This window comes from Hoplias malabaricus, chromosome 14 (assembly GCF_029633855.1).
Source record: "Hoplias malabaricus isolate fHopMal1 chromosome 14, fHopMal1.hap1, whole genome shotgun sequence".
Lineage (NCBI taxonomy): Eukaryota > Metazoa > Chordata > Actinopteri > Characiformes > Erythrinidae > Hoplias > Hoplias malabaricus.
In genome coordinates this window covers 32475379-32496562 of record NC_089813.1, presented here as the reverse complement: position 1 = coordinate 32496562, position 21184 = coordinate 32475379, and the positions used below count along the sequence as shown (strand labels likewise).

The following is a 21184-nucleotide window of genomic DNA, read 5'->3' as shown; positions in this document are numbered from 1 at the left end:
CTTTGTATTTGTCTTCACTGTGTCCTTTCTGATCTTTCTGCTTGTCTGTTATTCTATCTTTCACTTAATCTGTCTTATCCCACTGGCCCTCTATTCTTTCAATCTTCTCATTCCTCTACATTGTCCCCTCATTTCTCTGCTTTTCACTTTTGTTCATTCTTGTCCATTTCTTCTCTGTCCTTAATTTTCCACTTTTCTCCAAACGTTTTTGGATCTGACTATCGCCCTGTAACTCCTAATGAACGGATCTTACGGTTACATGCTCCTCCTGCAGGGACGCTCTTCAATTAACCTCACAGAAGGAGAACTTGCCAATGGAACTACAACACCTATGGGCTCCAACAGCAGTACCTCCTCTCCACCAGCAGGGGCACTGTGCCAGCAGGTTCAGATCCAGGCAGAGGTTTTCCTGGCCCTTGGTATTGTCAGCCTGCTGGAGAATATCCTGGTCATCTTGGCAGTGGCAAAGAACAAGAATCTCCACTCCCCAATGTACTTTTTTCTTTGTAGTTTGGCGGCAGCTGACATGCTAGTCAGTGTCTCTAACTCTCTGGAGACCATTGTGATCACCATCTTGAGGAACAATCTCCTGGAGCTGAGCGATTCTTTTGTGAGGCTGATGGACAATGTCTTTGACTCTATGATCTGCATATCGCTGGTTGCTTCCATCTGCAACCTCTTGGCCATCGCTGTTGACCGCTACGTCACCATCTTCTATGCCCTGCGCTACCACAGCATCGTGACTGTCCGCAGGGCATTGAACGCCATTGCTGCAATCTGGATGGTGTGCATCATTTGCGGAATTGTCTTCATCATCTACTCTGAGAGCAAGACAGTCATCATTTGTCTGATCACTATGTTCTTTGCCATGCTAGCCCTGATGGCCACCCTATACGTGCACATGTTCCTCCTGGCCAGGCTCCATGTCCAGCGCATTGCTGCACTGCCCCCTGCAGCCATCCCCAGTGGCCACCCAGCGCCGCGGCAACACACATGCATGAAGGGGGCGGTAACCATCACCATCCTGCTGGGAGTATTCTTCTGCTGCTGGGCTCCATTTTTCTTGCACCTCATCCTGCTGGTGGCCTGTCCCCAGCACCCACTCTGTGTGTGCTATATGTCCCATTTCACAACTTACCTGGTGCTCATCATGTGCAACTCTGTCATCGACCCCATCATCTATGCCTTCCGCAGCCTGGAGATGAGAAAAACCTTCAAGGAGATTCTCTGCTGCTTTGGCACCGGTTGCCAAGCACCAATCTGTGAGAGTGAGCAAGAGACGGAGACAGAGAGGCAGGGAGAGAGACACCAAGAGAGGGAGAAGGAGAGTGAGACAGAGTAAGATATGAGTGTAGGCAGGAAGAAAATGACATGGATGCCTTGAAGAGGGTGCTATTCAAGTGGATGATGGTGTAGCATATATTTGAAAAAATCAGAACTTATGTTTGGAGACTATTGGAGGTCAAACATGTGGGATTTATTATTCACTTCAGTACTGACAGGGTGATCATGTTTGCTTTATTCTGATGATGGCTTTAGAATTAAAAATGAATGTTAAATTCTTAGCGAACATTAAATAATATGGATTACACACATACCTTTGTTTATTTATTAATTTAAAGTCAAAACAATAAATTATTATTTTTATTTATTTATTTGTATCACTGAAAACCCTACAGAAAGCATCATCAAAATCTCACGTTTTTCATTCTGTGATGCTGAGGTCTGGGCCATAGGGCAGTCAGTCTATATTTGTGTGGGTGTGGGTGTGGGTGTTTGTGTGTGTGTGTGTGTGTGTGTGTATGTATGTGTGTGTGGGTGTGGGTGTTTGTGTGTGTGTGTGTGTGTGTGTGGGTGTGGGTGTGGGTGTTTGTTTGTGTGTGTGTGTGTGTGTGTGTGTGTGTGTGGGTGTGGGTGTTTGTGTGTGTGTGTGTGTGTATGTATGTGTGTGTATGTTATATGTATATTTGTACTGTCTGCCTTGTGAATCCACCCCATACATGTCCTCTTTTTAAAAACCCAAAAATGGTCACCCTAATTAAGATACACTCTTTTTATATATATTATGCATTACTGTGAGCCTCTACTAAAACTTTATGCTAAAAGTCAGTAATTCTTGTCCTTTTTCACAATATTGTTCCATGAAAAGTGACTCTTGCACAAATGAGAAATGCATCTTGCCTTGTTTTCATTATGATTATTATTTTATTTCAAAGGAAGTGTATGTTTATGTGATTGTATGCATCTCATCTGCCTCATATTTCTGGCTGTTTTCTTCTATTTATAAGATATATTTAATTGTAGCTTTCTACCAAGAATGTGTGCTCTGAATATAATGTTCTGTTTGTGTGCACTCAATTTCTCAATCTCATGTAAAACCCACTAAATAAATCATGTGAATATAACACAATTAAATTCATTCAGCTGTGTTAAATAATGTCATGACACTTTAAATGATGTTTTCATGTCTGTTTTTGTCTTGTTTAAAATGTTTAATATGGATATTAATATTTAATTATCCAACTAATTTGGAGTTTTATTTGTGCCTTTCATTAATGTTTGATATATAAATAATGCAGAAATAAAGCTTAAAGACTTGTATGAAACTTTGCTGAAACGTGTGAAGATCTGAAGATGGCAGCAGTTCACTGATCTTTTTTGTGTGAACAGACAACAAAGGATAATAACAACTGTGCTCAAAAACTAGTGAAGTCTGAAATCAGTCGCGTCATACACTTTCAGAAAAGCTGTCATGGTGTTGGTAACATCAAGGCTACATATTTAGTACCTATTAGTATTCTAATACCTTAATTAGAGAACACAGTTGTACCATTTTCTAATATAATTGTAGATTTTAAAGTTCTGTTGGCAGCACAGTGGTGCAACAGGTAGTGCTACTGTCACACAGTTCCATGGTCCTGGGTTTGTGGGTTTGAGCACCACTCTGGGTCACTGTAAGGAAATTGGTGTGTTCTTCCTGTGTCAGAATTGGTTGCCTCCAGGTGCACCAGTTTCCTATTATACTCTTGAAAAAAATATAGTAGAAGTACATTATTGGTCACTAAAGTAACAGACAGTGTAAATGTACCTTTTAAAGTACAGCAGTGGTTTAAAGTTCAGTTTTGTTCCCTAAAGTTGCATTACATTGTTTTCTCCAGAAGGAGATGTGAATATTTGTAACCTTTCATTAAAATAAAATAACATAATATAAGTCCTGGGGGTGAAATGGGGCATAAAAATTCAACAGTTTATTCATTCATTCATTCATTGTCTGTAACTGCTTTTCCAGTTCAGGGTCACGGTGGGTCCAGAGCCTACCTGGAATCACTGGGCACAAGGTGGGAACACACCCTGGAGCAGGTGCCAGTCCGCCACAGGGTGACACACACTAACACATTCACTCACACCTACGGACACTTTTGAGTAGTCAATCCACCTACCAACGTGTGTTTTTGGACTGTGGGGGGAAACCAGATCACCTGGAGGAAACCCATACAGACACAGGGAGAACACACCACACTCCTCACAGATACCCAGAACAGAACTTGAACCCACAATCTCCAGGTTCCTGGAGCTGTATGTGACACTACCTGCTTTGCCGCCTAAACAAACAATTACGTTCCCTAATTAAAGTTACAGAATAAGTACTTGAGGGTACCACCACAGTTTTTCTGACAGTTATTTAATTAATATGTCCTTTTTTTAGACAGTTCTATAATGAAAACTTACAAATCTTCACCTCTCCTTCTGGAAAAAAAGGGATGTACAGTGCCTTTAGTGAACACAATTGAACTCTAAAACCAACGTTGTACCTTTAAAGGAGCATTTACACTGTTTGCAGCTTTAGTGATGATAATGTATCTCTACCGTGAGAGTGTACCACGTACAGTGCACAAACAATATATGAGTTATATCCGATTAACCTTTAAAATAGCAGAACTGTCAGTAAACTGACTGTCAGCAGAATTTACTGGCACCAACTTAAATGTTATCGATGAAATATGGCATAGCTGCTGCACTGCTTTGACTGGAATGGAAAATTAGAACTTAACGATGACCAAGTAAGTTTCGTTGTAAACAGAAGCTTTCCACCCTTACCTTCTCATCGAGAACACATGGTTTACAGTAAGTGATTCACCCCAAGTAGAATCTTTTCCAAAATCACTAAAATTGATCACTGGGATTCTGGGATGTGTTCACACTTACAATATTTCATTCAACATCTAATTGTTATAACACTTTACACAATGTACAAATCAGAAAGCTAATGCTAAAGTACAGCCTCAATATGACAGAAGTACCGCTAGTATACGTAAAAATTGTGACGCTGTTAGTCTCTTCCTCTTGTCATATTTTGAAAATATAGATGCTACAAAATATAGATGTGTTGGATTGATATTCGATTAACTGAATAGAAGATGTTTTCATCATTTTTTCTACAAACTGTCCCTCAATAAGTCCTGTCAATAGGAAAATTGTTGATTTCAGAAGAATATTTTAACAAATGTTAGTTGTTTCTGGCAACCTTTCACATTTTGCTCAAATTTATGTTTTTGAGAGCAATTAACAGCCTTGTTAAAATGTGTTACTGTTATTATTTAATACACAGAAAGACAAACAGGAAGAAAGATAGATACATACATATATTCTGAGCTACAGAATGTAGCTGATGGATTCATTCATTCATTCATTATCTGTAAGAGCTTATCCAGTTCAGGGTCGCGGTGGGTCCAGAGCCTACCTGGAATCATTGCGCGCAAGGCGGGAATACACCCTGGAGGGGACGCCAGTCCTTCACAGTGTAACACACACACACACACACACACACATTCACTCACACACTCACACCTACGGACACTTTTGAGTCACCAATTCACCTACTAACGTGTGTTTTTGGACTGTGGGAGGAAACCGGAGCACCCGGAGGAAACCCATGCAGACACGGGGAGAACACACCAACTCCTCACAGTCACCCAGAGCAGGAATTGAACCCACAATCTCCAGGTCCCTGGAGCTGTGTGACTGCGACACTACCTGCTGCGCCACCCCATTCTGAGCCACTCTGCTTTAATTAATATAAACAAATATCTGCCTTCATGGTACTACAGCTAGCTGACAATTGTCAGAATGGGATTTCATTAAGTGATTTTTGATTCTTAGTCACGTTTGCTCTTAACAGGGAAACTAATAAGGAAACTAATCATTCTGGCTAAACACAAGAAACTGCTAACATAAATGTGTCTGACCATCACCTCCATGACTACAGTGTTCTTTAGACCATTTATATCTATGAGCCAGACATAAAATGGTGCTCAATATAAGAGGAAATATACAAAATAATAGGCCTAAACTGGCACTGACTTCATGGATGTCACGTTGAAGCATCTGATTTTGTATCTTCCCAATCTCCCAGGTTTTTTCCTATAATACACAGTCTTATTACCAGAATGATGTACTGTGTTAGCGGTTTATGATGACGCAGACAACCTATTCACTCGCTCTGGATCTAATGAATCATGCGGATGGCCCATTATTTGTTAATTCCTTTTCAGTGAGTTTTTCTGCCATGTTTCATATGAGGTGAGACATCACTATTTAAAATTTATATATAGAAAGACAAGGTTTTATGCCTCGGGAATTGCAGGTAAGAGTTTTTTCAGTGAGAGATTTGAAAATATATTTCAAAAACTGTAAACAGATTCCAGATTTGTATTCTCACAGTATCCTTGGCTTTGCATGTTAGTGGGGGTGAATCAAAGTGAACTGACAGCAATCCTGGTATGGTAATATTCATTCATTCATTCTTCATTGTTTGTAACTGCTTATCCAGTTCAGGGTCATGGAGAAACACACCCTGGAGTGGGCACCAGTCCTTCATAGCGTAGTGTGACACACACTGACACTTTTGGGTCACCAATCCACCCACCAACATGTGATTTTGGACCATCGAAGAAACCCATGGGGACACGGGGAGAACACACCAAACTCCTCACAGACAGTCACCCAGAGCGGGACTTGAACCGACAACCTCCAATTACCTGAAGCTGTGTGACTGCGACACTACCTGCTGCACCACAGCGCCGCCCTGTATGATAATATAACATTAAGAAAATATAAACTTACATGCCTTTTATTTGTAATAATTTTTCCCAGAGGGATTTTACCTCGTGCATAAAGGATTACCCCTTTTTCTTGGGGCTTCCGTGTGATCATGAATAGCAGTCAGCACATGGGGGCGCTATTGAGTATCCTTTATATTATACACTCTTAGAAGGTCAAGCAGCGCCTGGGTTGACTGATAGGATATATTTGGCCACTGGATAGAGGTAAGAGTCCAAACACCCAAATAAATGGGTCCATCATCCACACATGTTTACCTCCCTACTTAAGAGCTGCTTTCAAATTTTGAGGTGCTCAGTTTTTGTTTTAAAGTTCTGGCAAAAATTTCTCTGGTGATTAAAGGTGGTCTATGTTTTCTGCACTTGGGCACCATGGTACATACATCATATATTTGGTCAAACCTATCAGGAATTAGCCTCCTGCAAAACCCAGTGCTAGATTTTTAACCATAGATCTTGGGCAAAATGCAGTAAATAAAACACATGAAGAGCTACTGAATCTTACCAACTTTTTCTTAAGTAAAATTAAATCGATTGATGCTTACCACTTTTTGTGGACTGTAAATGCAAGCAGTACATGCTTTGTAAGGATTTGTTATTATGAGATGATACTTTATTTTTTTTATAGAAAATGTATTACTTACTGGAACTTTCTTTTATATAATGGGATTGTAGCCAAGGCTGCAATTTGGCTTTAGATACTAAAAATTAAAGACAGCTTTGAAGAAGTTATCAGAAATAGCCAAAGGGTGGATCAGTGTTTGTAAAAAAGGAGATCACAGATAAGTTGGGGAAAGGCACTATAAAGGTGAGATATTTGTGCAAAACACAGAAAAGGGGAACTTCCTACCTCATGACCACTGAGAGTGATGTTGTGGTGGCTTAGAGGAAAAGACTGGGCTGGGCCCTGTTTGAGACTCTAATGGACAGCCGTAGCATATTCTACAAAGTATCTTGTATATGATTATGATTATATGACAATACTTTGTTCAGTATTTACTAAATGTAGTCTGACCAGCTCTCATTAAATAAAAGTTCATCTTTACTAGTGCGTCTCGAAATAGAGACAAGACTAGTCAGGTTTTCCAGACAATAACGTCCAATTATAGAAATGCAGAGCTTAGCAGAAACATGAACCAAGAACCGCTCAGAATATGTTCTTTAATGTAATGTTCACCCGTAATAATACAAAGTCTTTGAAAAAGTCCAGATTAGTAGTATTTAGTACGGTTCATAGTGTAATGTGTTGGAAAATCTCTGGTTTATTGCCTCTGGGTCTTTTTTCTTTAATCTGTTTTCGAAATTTCCATTGCATTACCATAATTCTGCAGATGTGCTTTTTTTTAGGATAAAGATAAAATCTTCATTTTTGTTTTTTTAATTTGTGTCATCATTTGACAATATCATCTAAAGTTACATTGTGTCAAGATTCTATGAGGAATGGATAAAAAAAAACATACACATTATATAAGCATTATTTTAATACGTCTCTTCCTTTATTAAATAACATATAGGTTCTTTAAACTTTTGTAATGTTCTTCACACAAATTTGCAAATAGATGCAAATATGTATCTCTCATTAATATGCCATTTTAACACACAGGGGTTATTCTGCGTGAATGTTCAAAATATGCAAATATAAATAATATAATTAAAAAATAATAATAATAATAATGAAAAACTGTACAATTAAAATAAGTAAAAACAATGGTCCAGGAAATCCACTCATCATAAAGAAAGCTTTAGAATAAATAGGCCAGGGGAAAACAGCTGACAGTGTTTTTTTTTTTCTTTTACAGACCTGCTGAACAACAACCATGGAACATGTGAAAAATGTTGTTACTGTTCAAATGTGCAGAATAGAAACATACATCAGTTGATTTAGTCATCAATGTTGAGTGCAACATTTCTGTTTTCAATTCCATAAGTTTCTGCTTCTTCTGTGTTTCTTAATCGCCACCACAATCTATTCACAAAAACAGTAGACATTTATCATTAGTTTTAGTAATGTCAGAGTGCCAATTGTCTCTTTTTGTTCAGCACATTCAGCTGCAACTTTCTAAAAGGAGGCCCAATGTAAGTAATAGCATTATGAATACAATGAGATGGAAATATTCAGAAACCAAGTATGCCTACAGAGAGTCATGGTGTAATTCATATATCTCAGAGTGGGTTTTTAAACATTTTATTCATCAAACACATCCTGCCACACACTGCACTGTTTTACACACATTTTCACTTAGGAGGAAGTGAAAATTTAAATGGAAAATATAAATATTAAAAGGTCAAGAAAATTTATCCTCAGTTCCTCCTTCAGTGGAAACCAGGGTTAGTGTTATGGGCGAGGGGATTTCCTAACTGAAAAATATTCATTCATTGGTCTCAGCACTTTGGTAGTGGAATTTGAAGATTTTCTTTTCCATATAGAACAATAAAGAGTTAAAGAAACAGACTAAAAGGTTTGCACATGACACATCATCTGTAGAAGTATTAACTTTAAAGTTACTGGTGTTTGCCTAGCTGATTCAGTACTGTACATATGTGCAGAAGTTTAATTCACTTGAAGAATTTAACATAATGGAAAAGGAACACCTGAAACAAAATATAAATTATGACATAAACTGTGTGCGTGTGTGTTCTTTGTACATGCACACACTGGTCATATTAATTAATAGACATTGAATAATCTCTGGAATTTTCACTTACAATTCTCAACAAAACATTACAGTTATCCAAGTGTCCAAATTATAGGATTATATTTAAATATGTTTAAGAGAAATAACTAAAACTCCATATAGTGTTTAGTATAGGGTTTAGTACCACTCATATAAAAAGGCTGCAGGCTTTGAACCAAACTATTTATATATATGAGACAGAAAACGGTTCTAACACTTAATTTGTTTACTCTCACCTTTTCGTTCTTCCGTTCTTCACATTTACAAGCATTTAATAGCTGGTGTTTTCACAGCCCTGCAGACACAGTTCTATTGTAACAAACCTTGAGAATTTAATGAAGAACTTATTCATTCATTCATTATCTGTAACCGCTTGTCCAGTTCAGGGTTGCGGTGGATCCAGAGCCTACCCGGAATCAATGGGCTGAAGACAGGAGCACCAGTCCTTCACAGTGCAACACACACACACACACAAACGTTTTGAGTAGCCTATCCACCTAACAATGTGAGTTTTTGGACCATGGGAGGAAGCCAGACCACCTGGAGAAAACCCACGTGAACATGGGGAGAACACACCAAACTCCTCACAAACAGTCACCTGGAGCAGGATTGAACCTACAACCTCCAGATCCCTGGAGCTGTGTGAATGCGACACTACCTGCTACGAGACAGTGCCGCCCTTTGTTATATATTAATTTATTATGTATATTCTAAATATTAGAGGCAGTGTAAAACATTCTCCAAAAGAACCTAAAGGGGGTGAACGGCTCTATTAAAAATCTTAGTTTCTGAAGAAATATAATGTAAGCTTTCAGATCATGTAAAGTCTTTACCAATAAAGAAGCCCTAGCTTTTAACAAATTACAAATGTTGTATGCAGGGGGAATTTTCAAATGTTACATCCCTATAAAAGTATGTGAATGTATAACACTTACCGACACACATAGAGCACAGAGCAGAACTTTGATCAGGCCTATAGTCCCAAAGCCCACAAAGGCCAAAAGACCGTTCACCTCCACTGGCTTTAACCGAGAGACCTCTGAAAGGTTCCTCCCAAGACTTGTGGACTGAGTAACAATCTGAGTGGTGAGGACTGGAGTTTCTGTTGTCTTAGTAACACACTCTAGAAAATGGAAAAAACAAACAATGTATGACCCTTCTCAGACTAGGGATTAGATGCCCTTTCCAACATGGTCATATCAGTTCATATTCACAAAAATCCAATAATACATAATGTTAATACCTGGAGGACATCACACACAATACATTCTTTCTACTTGGAATTCTCTAGATAGAGCACTGAGCATTCATTCATTCTCATTTAAATATATATGTTCGTGTACTATTGTATAAGAAAAAAGGTAGGTCATAAATATTCAGGGGCAATGCAGTAACAAAGCTTAACATATTCATTCATAGAGAAATTAAAATAAATCTTTTCTTAGAACCTGGGACAAAAAAGGAAAAATTATGTATTGAACTACTTTAAATTGGTTCACACTCAAAAATACATTTATTACGCCCCAATTATGTAGTAAGAAGAGTAACTATGGTGTGTAGGTGAAGGAAGAGCAATAAGTGAGGCATGGCAGGATACTAAATCACTACTAATATGTAATTTACATTATATGAATTACACTTAATATATAGAGTATACTAGTCATGTTATTTTTGTCACTCTTCTAAAACAACAAAAATATATTTCTCTGATCTGCCTGCCTGAACTCCATCCATTATCTGTAAGCGCTTATCCAATTTAGGGTCGCGGGGGGTCCAGAGCCTACCTGGAATCATCGGGCGCAAGGCGGGAATACACCCTGGAGGGGACGCCAGTCCTTCACAGGGCAACACAGACACACACACATTCGAGTCGCCAATCCACCTGCAACGTGTGTTTTTGGACTGTGGGAGGAAACCGGAGCACCCGGAGGAAACCCACGCGGACACGGGGAGAACACACCAACTCCTCACAGACAGTCACCCGGAGCTGGAATCGAACCCACAACCTCCAGGCCCCTGGAGCTGTGTGACTGCGACACTACCTGCTGCACCACCGTGCCGCCCCTGCCTGAACTCAATGAGTTTAAATTATTTAAAAAATGTAAAATAAAAGTCACTAATCTAAACAAACAACCAGGCCATGTCAAATCACTAATAAAAATTATGCAATAGCGCAATATATACCAATATATAGTATTACAAATTAACATACTTGTAAATGGTAAGAATTTAACTTATGCAACAATAAGCATATGAATATTTTTAAAGTGTACTTACAGAATTGCGGAAATAACATATGACTAATACACTTAGTATATATTAAGTCTAATTAATGTAATTTAAATGACATATTATTAATGGTTTAGTACAAATTAGTGGCTCAAAAATAGTACACTTAAAGTACACTTTCTTTTTCCACAAGGGGTGGTACCTGCCGTACTTCCTAGCGTGTTTAATACAGACAAAAAATACCTATGTGTGCACAATGTATATGCATGCACCTCCTACTTGTTCTACCCTCCTAGGGAAGAAGGACAAACCTATCAACTGGCAAAGCAAAGTGCACAAAGGGACTAAACACCATCAACAACACTAACAAACAGTGTGTGTTTTCAGATAAAAAAAAAAGGACACGGCTATAATAACTAATACAAATGGGTCAGAAGAATAAGAGACAAACAAGAACAAGGTATCAAAACAACAAACTTCCAACAAACAGCCAAACAACTGAAAAAGATGAAATACCTGAGATATTTAGAAAAACATGTGACTGATTACTTTTATGTCCAACGCTTGCAGTAATCAAGCACTTGTACATTCCTGTATGGTTGAAAGTAACATTTTTCAGGACAAGAGCATTCTCCTCTGTGAGGGACACTGTATTGGCATAGCCTGAATATGGCACTGGTTCATTGGTCCCTTTTTGTCTCCTAATTATACCCTGTTCAGGAGTGCCCTGAAAAACAAAAACCAGAGAAACCACTTTATTAAAACCGTTATATTACAGCAGGAACATGCTAAAATAGACTTAATTTAAGATGAAAACTTACATAATAAAGCATGTATCTCAACTTTTGTGAATTTTGAGTTTACTGCATCATTTGAAAATATGTGAAAATATCAATGACTCACAGTGTAAGAGTGCATGGGTATGTATGTACCACACCCTCTCAAAGTAGGAAGAAGTTGTCTTCCCAAACAGGGTTGGTGTGTTTACATTCATTAATTTATTTCATATTCATTCATTCATTCATGGTCCATAACCCCTTATCCAGTTCAGGGTCGCGGTGGGTCCGGATCCTACCTGGAATCACTGGGCGCAAGGGAGGAACACACCCTGGAGGGGGCGCCAGTCCTTCAGAGGGTGACACACTCTCACAAATTCACTCACACACACCTATGGGCACTTTTGAGTGGCCAATCCACCTGTTTTTGAACAGTGGGAGGAAACCCACATGGACACGGGGAGAACACACCAAACCTCTCACAGACAGTCACCTGAAGATGGATTTGAACCCACAACCTCCAGGTCCCTGGAGCTGTGTGAATGTGACACTTTATTATATATACATTTATTCATTCATTCATTCATTCATTATCTGTAACCGTTTATCCAATTCAGGGTCGCGGTGGGTCCAGAGCCTACCTGGAATCATTGGGCACAAGGCGGGATTACACCCTGGAGGGGGCGCCAGTCCTTCACAGGGCAACACAGGCACAGACACACATCCACTCACACACTCACACCTATGGACACTTTTGAGTCGCCAATCCACCTACTAACGTGTGTTTTTGGACTGTGGGAGGAAACCGGAGCTACATTTATTATATTTTAATTATTCCTACTTGGAAACCACTTCATTTTGAGCAGGTCTAGATCCTACCCAGAATCACAGAGCATGTGACAGGAAAACAACCTGGACAGGGCACCAGTCCAATGCAGAGCATCACACTTTTACACACTCACTCACATACACATCTGAGCAGTTTCACAATATTTTACATATATAAAATATTTTACATATTTATGTTTTACATGTTTATAGCTGGGTAGTAAGCTTCGGCGCATGCTTTTTCATAAATAATAATTATTATTATTTTATACTTTATTGCATCAATTACAATGTTTTTAAAACAATTCAATATGCTCCCAGTTTAAAGTGCTAATTCCAGGTGTTTGGGTGGAATTACCTTGTACCAGGTAATGGATGTATATACATGACTATAAGACTTGGCTGTACAGGGCAGGACAGCTTCACTGTTGCAGTCAAAGTGGATCACTTGTGTGTCTTCACTGGAGAAACTCAGATTTGTACAAATACCTACAGAGAAGACTGGAGAAATACCAAAAAAAAAACAAAAAAAAAAAACAGGGAAATTAAGTTCTAACATTAAGTTAAACTTAATTTAACTCTAAAAAATCAAATAAATGATTATTATTTTTATGCTTTTCATTATAGCTGTATGCAATTGTTGATAGTTCCTGGTCAAATGGAATATTTAGTTGATTTTAAGAGGTGAAAATTAGTTAACAAATCGTTTTCAGTACACACAAGTGTTTACCCAAATTTCTATCTAAACTAAAGTAAAAGCAAACAAATAAATAAACAATAATGTTGAATTAAAATGTGCCAAACTGTTATCTGAATGTGAGCTTTTTGGCCATTGCATCTTTTTTAACTGCTACAAAATCCATGTAATTTTGACAGCTCATCACACTAGAGGAGAACACTAACAATAACCATGGTTTAACATCATGCTGAGTGATGAAGTAAGAGTGATACATAAATGAGCCTAGTTGTGCTCTACTTTACTCAAAGCCTGGTAAATCCATGACACTGTCGGAGGTGGAATTCACAATTTCCTCATGATATGACATATATGTATACAGTAAAGTTATTCAGGTTCCACATTTATTTAACGTATATTTTTAAGTGTTATTTGACTAAATGTGCCAAGCATTTTGTACACATCCTGTTTACAAGATGGTAAAAAGAGAGGTTTGGCCTGACACCCATTCTGTGGAAATTTAAAAAGTAGGCTGTGTAACCTTTTAACATTTCTAATTAAAAACTCATTCCTTTCTGTGAATTGGTCAGACCACAAAAAGGAAGTGAACCGTTCTTCCGCAGTAGGATCTTTTAACTGTAAAATGCATCCCAAAGCCACAACACATGCTAAAGACGAAACACTAAACTTTCACTTTTGTTACGGTTTTCTAGTACACAGTGTTGTATTCATGACTTACACACTTAAATCTGGATTCCGCTTTCTCACTACATTACTTCAAATGTATTGGGTTAAGAGGTGCACACACATCACATAATTTACATTTAAATTGTTTTCTGTAAATGTGTTTTAAGAAAGTCGACTGTATTTCATTAAATTCATGTTCACCTGGTTCTAGGCCTAATCAGATCTTGATTTCCAGAGGGTGTTCAATAAGTTCTCTGTATAGGTATGATAGGTATAGGTAAACACATGAAATTGTTTATGTTTTTATTTTCCTATGTAATCACCCTCAACCTCCATACATTAAGCAATTTGTCTTTTCTCGAAAAATGATGATTTATCTAAATTCTTCTTTGAGATCAAACTTCAAATAAACAAAAAAAAAAAAAAAAACACGGGTAAATATCACTATGGGTTGAGTCCAGGCTGTAGGGTGAAGGGCTGAACAGTCACACAAAGTACCACACTCAATTTTCATCAAAATACATAGTTTCTTTATATATCTTTATAATTAATTTTTACAATTACCTGCAGGAATAATAGAATGCATCAATACAGAATATGTATGGAATACCCCTTATAAATGTTCTTTCTCATACCACGTTGGGATAACCCAAGCAAGTTCTCTAGTATGTAACTCCTTATTGTATCAGATTCCATTCCAATCATGTGCATGATTTTGGATCATATCAGCATTTTATGTCCTGTTTGGATGTATGCCAGTGACAAAGCTTATAAAAATGTTTGTTCCAACACAGTTATGTTAACAGTGGATTGATTAATCTTAAGCTCAGCAAAGTAAGTTTGACTTGTCAGCTTTATTTCACCTTGAAGTTACAGCCATCACAATTTCATGCCATTACAGCAGTTTCAGTTACAGAAGTTATAAACATTTCATATTTATTTTTAAAAAATACTAAAGTGACACCAAGCTCTGAGCTGACAACAGCGTTTAAATCTATGCCTTAAAAACATGGACAAATAAATGCATAGAAAAGCACATTACTGAATCAATATTCTAGGCAATGAGAGTAGCTGCTCACCCAGTATCTTCCAGTAGCCCATTTTGTTGTTATTTTATCGAAAGATTGTCCTCCTACAGTTCACTTCAGTCATATTTGTTAGACATGCGGTAGCAGCGAAGTAGTGGGGGTGGAGCAGTTATGCAAGAGCACACGATTAGAGAGATCCCCTTTGCAACGTATGTTCAAAAGCATTTAGAATAATTAGTCTTTATTTGGAAAATTATATATTGATACATAAAAAAAAATCTTCACATTAAAATGTAATGATGAAGTTGTCTAAAGACCACTATCTATAAAATATGAGGCTATAAAAAGGTTCTTTTAGTTTGATATCTCTGCTGGTATCTTTGGGACATGCAGGAAGGTTTATTTTATTTTTATTATTTTTAAATAATTGTTTTAAAAAATTTTTCAATGTATTATTTTTTCACTTAAAAATATGGATGTTTTCAGAATCAAGAGGGGTGCCTGACTGTCTCTCTATAATAAAAGTGACACTTTTAAATAAATTAATATATTGTTGATTTAAAAATTAAAAACAGACAATGTATAAAAAGACAATACACAACATTTTTCAAAACTTTTAATTAATATTAAAGAAAAAGTAGCTGTTAAACTGGAGCAAAGGTAAAAGCTGTGATTTTGTTAATTAATAAAAACATAAACCACCATCACTAAACCTTCACACTGAGCAAGACTTCACCACTGCTGTGGACTGAATTTCTTTGAAGATTTTTTGTTTTTCTGTTCCACTTCGTCCTTTTCCAGCAAAGATAAACAATGGCTATACTAACAGACACAAGCAGAACTGAGATTATAAGGAACAAGGGAATATTATTTATTGGTGGCCTAGTCATCTCACCCACTGTATTCCACTGAAGAGGTTTTGAACAGCCTGGACACAAATAAGAAATGAAGAAAACAAAATAAGCATCACATCAGTAATAAGCAAACTACCACGTAAAGTAAATCGTATGCCTGATCTGATCTGTCTGATTACTCTAAACTGCACTGTACACTTCAGTGTAGTAAAACAATAGCAGGTGCAAAAAAACAATTCTAGGAGGGTAAAGTATTTTTAAACATTTTCTCTTGAGCTACTTAACACATCTAGCATCTATGGAAATAAAACAAAGTGCTAAAAAATTGCTAACACTCTAGAAATTCGTGTCATTGTAAACAGTCAAAAAGAAGTAGAATCGTGTGTGTGTTTTTTCTCTTAAGTCCCGGAGTAAATGGTTATTTATTCATCTCTATTTATCTATTACAGAATATAGGACATTTGTTGCTCTGCAACCCTTTCCCCATTTCACCTTATTTTTCTATGATCAGGACTCCAACAGCACCACCACATCTGTGTGGTGGATCATCCTTACAGCTGCAGAGACATTGATATGGTGGTGGTATGTTATTGTGTCCACAATGATGGTATGAATGGATCGGACACGGCAGTGTTGCTGGAGTTGTTAAATACCTCAGTGTCACTGCTGACCTGAGAATAGTCCACCAACCAAACATATGCAGGCAACAGCGTCCTGTGGGTGGCGTCCATTGAATTCTGATAAAGGACTAGAGGACAATCAAAACAAACCACGCAGCAACAGATGGGCCAATGTCTCTGACTGTTTATCTGCAAGGTGAGCCAAGGTTAGTTTGTATAACAGAATGGATAGTGAGTGTACACCGTGTTTAAAAAACTTCAGCTGCACTGCTGTGTCTGATCCACTCGTACCAGATCACCACAGACTCATGCACCACCAGTGTCACAGCAGCTATGAGAATGATCCACCACCCAAATCATTCCTGCTCTGTGAGGGTTCTGATCATTGAGGAACAGGGTGAAACTGGGCAAACAATGTGTTTTCATCCAAAACGATTGCCATTGTACCACTGTTATTGACTTTGTTATGTATTCAAAGAGATGTTTAGGCTTTTTTGCTGCCAAAATTTCAGCCCATCCCTAGTGCACACACAGACAGTAGAACTATGAAAATCTCACCAAGTGGATAGAACCCAAAATTTCCATCCTGAATTTGATGACCAACTGGAGGCCACAAAGTGCAGCGGTAATTGCCACAGTCCCTCTCTCCAAACTCCGGGATCAGCAGAGAATAATCCTCACCCACTTCATAAGAATGTTTGGCAAATTTATAAAGAACGGTCTCACTGGTACGTAAGTCTTTAATCACAAGACCTGTTAACTCATTAGATTCTTCTTCAACCTATCAGAAATCAAGTACAAGTAATAAGTGCACTGTTCATTTTCTTGTCTAAATGATTGAACTGTATAGAATATTATTCCGAAGAACTGAATAAATAAATATTACTGTTCCTGCAATTTTTAAAATCTTCATATTAATTTCATTACTTTTTTGTAATTTTATTACAAGACACCAAAATTGTAAGAGTTAACATGAATAAAGGAAACAAATCAATATTTTGATTTCAGTATTCAGTAAATTCATTTTGTGCTTTTTAATTATTCCTGCTTGAATGATGAGCTTCGTCTTTGGAAGCAAATCTGTCTCATCAGACTTTGAAATATTACCACCTTTGAATTTGTAGCACTGCATTGTTTTGCACTGAAATTATGCATCTGAATTTTGTTGCTTTTGAATTTAAGTCTTGGGATCTTTGGTTCAAGTCCCATCTGGGTGGAGTTTCCATGCACAGTGCAAAAACATGGAGGGAGGGGAGTTTCCATGTTCTCCCCGTGTCTGCGTGGGTTTCCTCCCACAGTGCAAAACCATGGAGGGTAGGTAAATTGGCTTCTCTAATAACTGTCGCTGTGTGTGAGTGAAAGAGTGTGTATGTGAATGAATGTCTGTATGTGTGAGTGCCCAGATATGGATTGACGCTTTATCCTCGGTGAAATCCTAGTGTCCGATGCAGTCCTCCGGGTGGACGGTTATTCCTGGTCGAGAGTACGCTGTGGCTGCCGCTTCTCGCCAGTGTGTGTGTGTGTGTGTGGTCTGAGCAGAGTGGATTGTAAAGCGTCCTTGGGTATCTAGAAAGGCGCTATACAAGTGTAACGATAGATAGAGACAGATTTGCTTCCTTATTCGTCCAAGCCCCCATCACAAGCTCACCAGAAGAGAAAGAAATGCCTCCATCTTGTGGATTTATACAGAAAATTATTTTTAAGACTTTTTCCATTTAAAATGGACTTCTTGTATACACTTCTACGTTGCATTTTAGTAGTCCTCCGAGCTGTACAAAACAGGATTTATGAGTTTAGTTAATCAGCCCAGACGTGAGTAAATACACACCTTATACCAGCTTATTTTCCGGTACTGCAGTCCCTTCTCAGTGTTTGCTGTGCACGGAATCCTTGTTTGTTTAATGCGTTGACCATCGTGTACCGACACAGTCAGACAAACAAAGCTGAAAACTGTAGAGAATAATTCAGAAAGAGTTTACATTTTAGAATACGCTCTCTGTCGTCATACTTTTATGTATTTCCACTGTATTCCCTACATTGAGTAACACATATGTTACTTTCACTTTTTGTTGTTTGTTTACGTCTGACAGGGAAAACCCTTCTGCAACAAAAGTGGACATCTATATCATGTTTACGGTTAATGACGCAACACGGCGACTTACGTATAACGAGGCCTACTTCGTGCATTTTCTTTTCTTCACTTTTTGCAGCAAGTTTTGTTTTTTCGCCAGCTGGCAACATAAAACTTCGCTTCCTGTTCCTCATTGGCTGATCGCTGCAGAATTTAAAGTAGCAAAACATCACGCCCCCATGAACTCAGAAACAAACGAAGGAATTTAAAACTTAGTTTTAATATAGGAAAATACAAAAATAATTTAACAAACAAATGAACACACAAAAGAAAAAAACAAAACCAAGTTATGAAAATAACTGACCTGATCCTGCAAATTTTCAACTCAACAATGGTAGTTCTGACGTAGCAATAATTATTTCAGTTCTTTCCATTGATTTTGATGAATCAATCGGTGGAATATCCAAAAAAGAAACAGGCTGAGTTTAAAACAATTTTTTTATTACAGGGTAAATATTTCAGCAATACCATCTTATACTCCTTTTCAGATACATACACACAAATTATATATATGACCATTGGACAATAAGATTCCATGGACATAATTCCATAATTATAATACAGAATGCATCAAGTTATACTAGCAATCTGGATTTTTTTTTTACAATTACTCATTATTCTTCAAGTAGCACAAATTTAACACAAATTCTGTGATAAACCAATTTTAATCTAGGCTTCATGGAATAAACAATTCCAAGGAAGATGTGTCACAGTGAGATAACTATAACGCTATATTTATATAACGCTATCTGTATTTGACAGATATGTTAAGGAGTAAAGCTAATAATAAAATGTTAGGAAAAATGAAAAAGCCTAGACGATAAAATGTAAAATGGTCATCTAAAAAAAAACAACAACAAACAAACAATATATATACACACACAATTTACTGCAACCATTTAATGTATATAGACGAAAAAAACAGTGATAAATATTCACAGAAAGACACAAGGTAAAGAGTTGAAATCAACTATTTAAAACAATATAAAAAAAACAAACAAATTTGCATAATTTGTACCTCTAAGAAAAGCACAAACCATAAGCACAGCACACCAGTCCTTAGTCCACATGTCAGTGCTACAGAAAATGGCTTCGTACAGCCTCTAAAATGCTAGCCACGCCTCTTCCTGTGACAATGGCTCATGGTCTTTGAAGTTGTGTGCCTAGGGAAATTTCAACAGTGCCCAGAATGCAAGTTTCATGGGACTTCCTCTTTATAGAACAAAATATACTGGTCATGCCAATAAAACTTATTGAACTGAATATAATACATAACTGCATGGCGACAAAGAGCCTGAAGTGTGCATTGTTAGTAATTACTACTGCAAGTGCCTTCTCAGTTTTTAGAGCTCAGAATGATTCATCTTAGCCTTAGTGCTGGCCTTGCAGCAGTAACACTATTGAACCTGGGTAAACATACTGTCTCATTTCACTGTGTACGTACAGTATAGTTGTATAGTATAATACATTTTTGTTGCTGTACAAAAATGCTTTCTCTAAAAAGGTAACATTTCTAAGGAAAAAAAGGATATAATCCATGTGCATATTTACAGAAAATTCAGAGGAATGTAATTAAAATGAATAAAAGGAAAATTACATTTCCAACAATCATTCAGTGATCAATATGTGTATATTTTAATTATTTGTATATTTTTGTATTTGGTCTGCAGCAGTTGTTTTGGTCTGTTCATTATGAAATTCATTCATTCATTCATTGTCATTAACCGCTTATCAAATTCAGGGTCGCGGTGGGTCCGGAGCCTACCCGGACTCACTGGGCGCAAGGCAGCAACTCACCCTTGAAGGAACACCAGTCCTTCACAGGGCGACACACTCACATATTCACACCTACAGACACTTTTGAGTCGCCAATACATGGCACGGTGGTGCCGCAGGTAGTGTTGCTGTCACATGACTCCAGGGTCCTGGGGTTGTGGATTTGAGCCCTGCTCTGTGTGAGGAGATTGGTGTGTCTTCCCGGTGTCTTCATGGATTTCCTCCGGGTGCTCCGGTTTCCTCCCAAGATCGAAAAACACACTGGTAGGTGGATTGGCGACTCAAAAGTGTCCACAGGAGTGAATGTGTTACTGTGTGTTGCCCTGTGAAGGACTGGCACCTCATCCAGGGTGTGTTCCTGCCCATGATTCTGAGTAAGCTCTGGAGCCACCGTGACCCTAATCTGGATATGTGGTTACGGACAATAAATGAATGAATAAATGAATAATAGATTTTATTATATATATATATATATATATATATATATATATATATATATATATATATATATATATATATATATATATATATATATATACACAGACACAGGGGTTGGAAAATGAAACTGAAAAGGCCTCCTTTTGCGGGTAATACAGTGTCAATTCGTCTTGGGAATGACATATACAAGTCCTGCACTGTGGTCAGAGAGATTTTAAGCCATTCTTCTTGCAGGATAGTGGCCAGGTCACTACGTGATGCTGGTGGATGGGAGATGTTCAACTTCACTTTCATGTTCATCAAACCAATCTTTCACCAGTCTTGCTGTGTGTATTGATGCATTGTCG

At 37.7% G+C, this 21184-nt stretch overlaps 3 protein-coding genes across 3 annotated transcripts; 1 reads left to right on the top strand and 2 right to left on the bottom strand.

Annotated features, from left to right (window-relative positions):
- Positions 1–238: 238 nt before the first annotated feature.
- mc3r (melanocortin 3 receptor) lies at positions 239–1342 on the top strand. The gene has a single exon (XM_066643877.1). It carries the CDS (start codon positions 239–241, stop codon positions 1340–1342), a length of 1104 nt encoding a protein of 367 aa, XP_066499974.1.
- Positions 1343–7637: 6295 nt separating this feature from the next.
- Positions 7638–15486, bottom strand: LOC136666417 (uncharacterized). The gene is made up of 5 exons (XM_066644592.1): positions 15070–15486; positions 12986–13128; positions 11540–11750; positions 9730–9917; positions 7638–8085 (listed from the first exon to the last, which is right to left on the bottom strand). Exons 1-5 carry the CDS (start codon positions 15089–15091, stop codon positions 8035–8037), a joined length of 615 nt encoding a protein of 204 aa, XP_066500689.1. The 5' UTR covers positions 15092–15486; the 3' UTR covers positions 7638–8034.
- Positions 15487–15617: 131 nt separating this feature from the next.
- Positions 15618–20773, bottom strand: LOC136666416 (uncharacterized). Its single transcript, XM_066644591.1, has 6 exons — positions 19642–20773; positions 18928–18989; positions 18655–18767; positions 18321–18442; positions 17051–17273; positions 15618–15946 (listed from the first exon to the last, which is right to left on the bottom strand). The coding sequence occupies exons 3-6, from the start codon at positions 18755–18757 to the stop codon at positions 15726–15728; spliced, it is 669 nt and encodes a 222-aa protein (XP_066500688.1). The 5' UTR covers positions 18758–18767; positions 18928–18989; positions 19642–20773; the 3' UTR covers positions 15618–15725.
- Positions 20774–21184: the final 411 nt, after the last annotated feature.

Excerpts from the sequence above, each read along its gene's own strand:
- mc3r (XM_066643877.1), top strand. The coding sequence starts at position 239 with ATGAACGGATCTTACGGTTACATGCTCCTCCTGCAGGGACGCTCTTCA.
- LOC136666417 (XM_066644592.1), bottom strand. The coding sequence starts at position 15,091 with ATGGGCTACTGGAAGATACTGG. Across the intron at positions 13,129-15,069 it reads GGGCTACTGGAAGATACTGG|TCTTCTCTGTAGGTATTTGT; the intron begins GTGAGCAGCTAC and ends GTATTTCTCCAG. Across the intron at positions 9,918-11,539 it reads TGTTTTTCTAAATATCTCAG|AGTGTGTTACTAAGACAACA; the intron begins GTATTTCATCTT and ends TCCATTTTCTAG.
- LOC136666416 (XM_066644591.1), bottom strand. The coding sequence starts at position 18,757 with ATGAGGAACAGGAAGCGAAGTTTTATGTTGCCAGCTGGCGAAAAAACA. Across the intron at positions 18,443-18,654 it reads CGAAGTAGGCCTCGTTATAC|TTTTCAGCTTTGTTTGTCTG; the intron begins GTAAGTCGCCGT and ends TATTCTCTACAG. Across the intron at positions 15,947-17,050 it reads TTTTGGGTTCTATCCACTTG|GCTGTTCAAAACCTCTTCAG; the intron begins GTGAGATTTTCA and ends ATTTGTGTCCAG.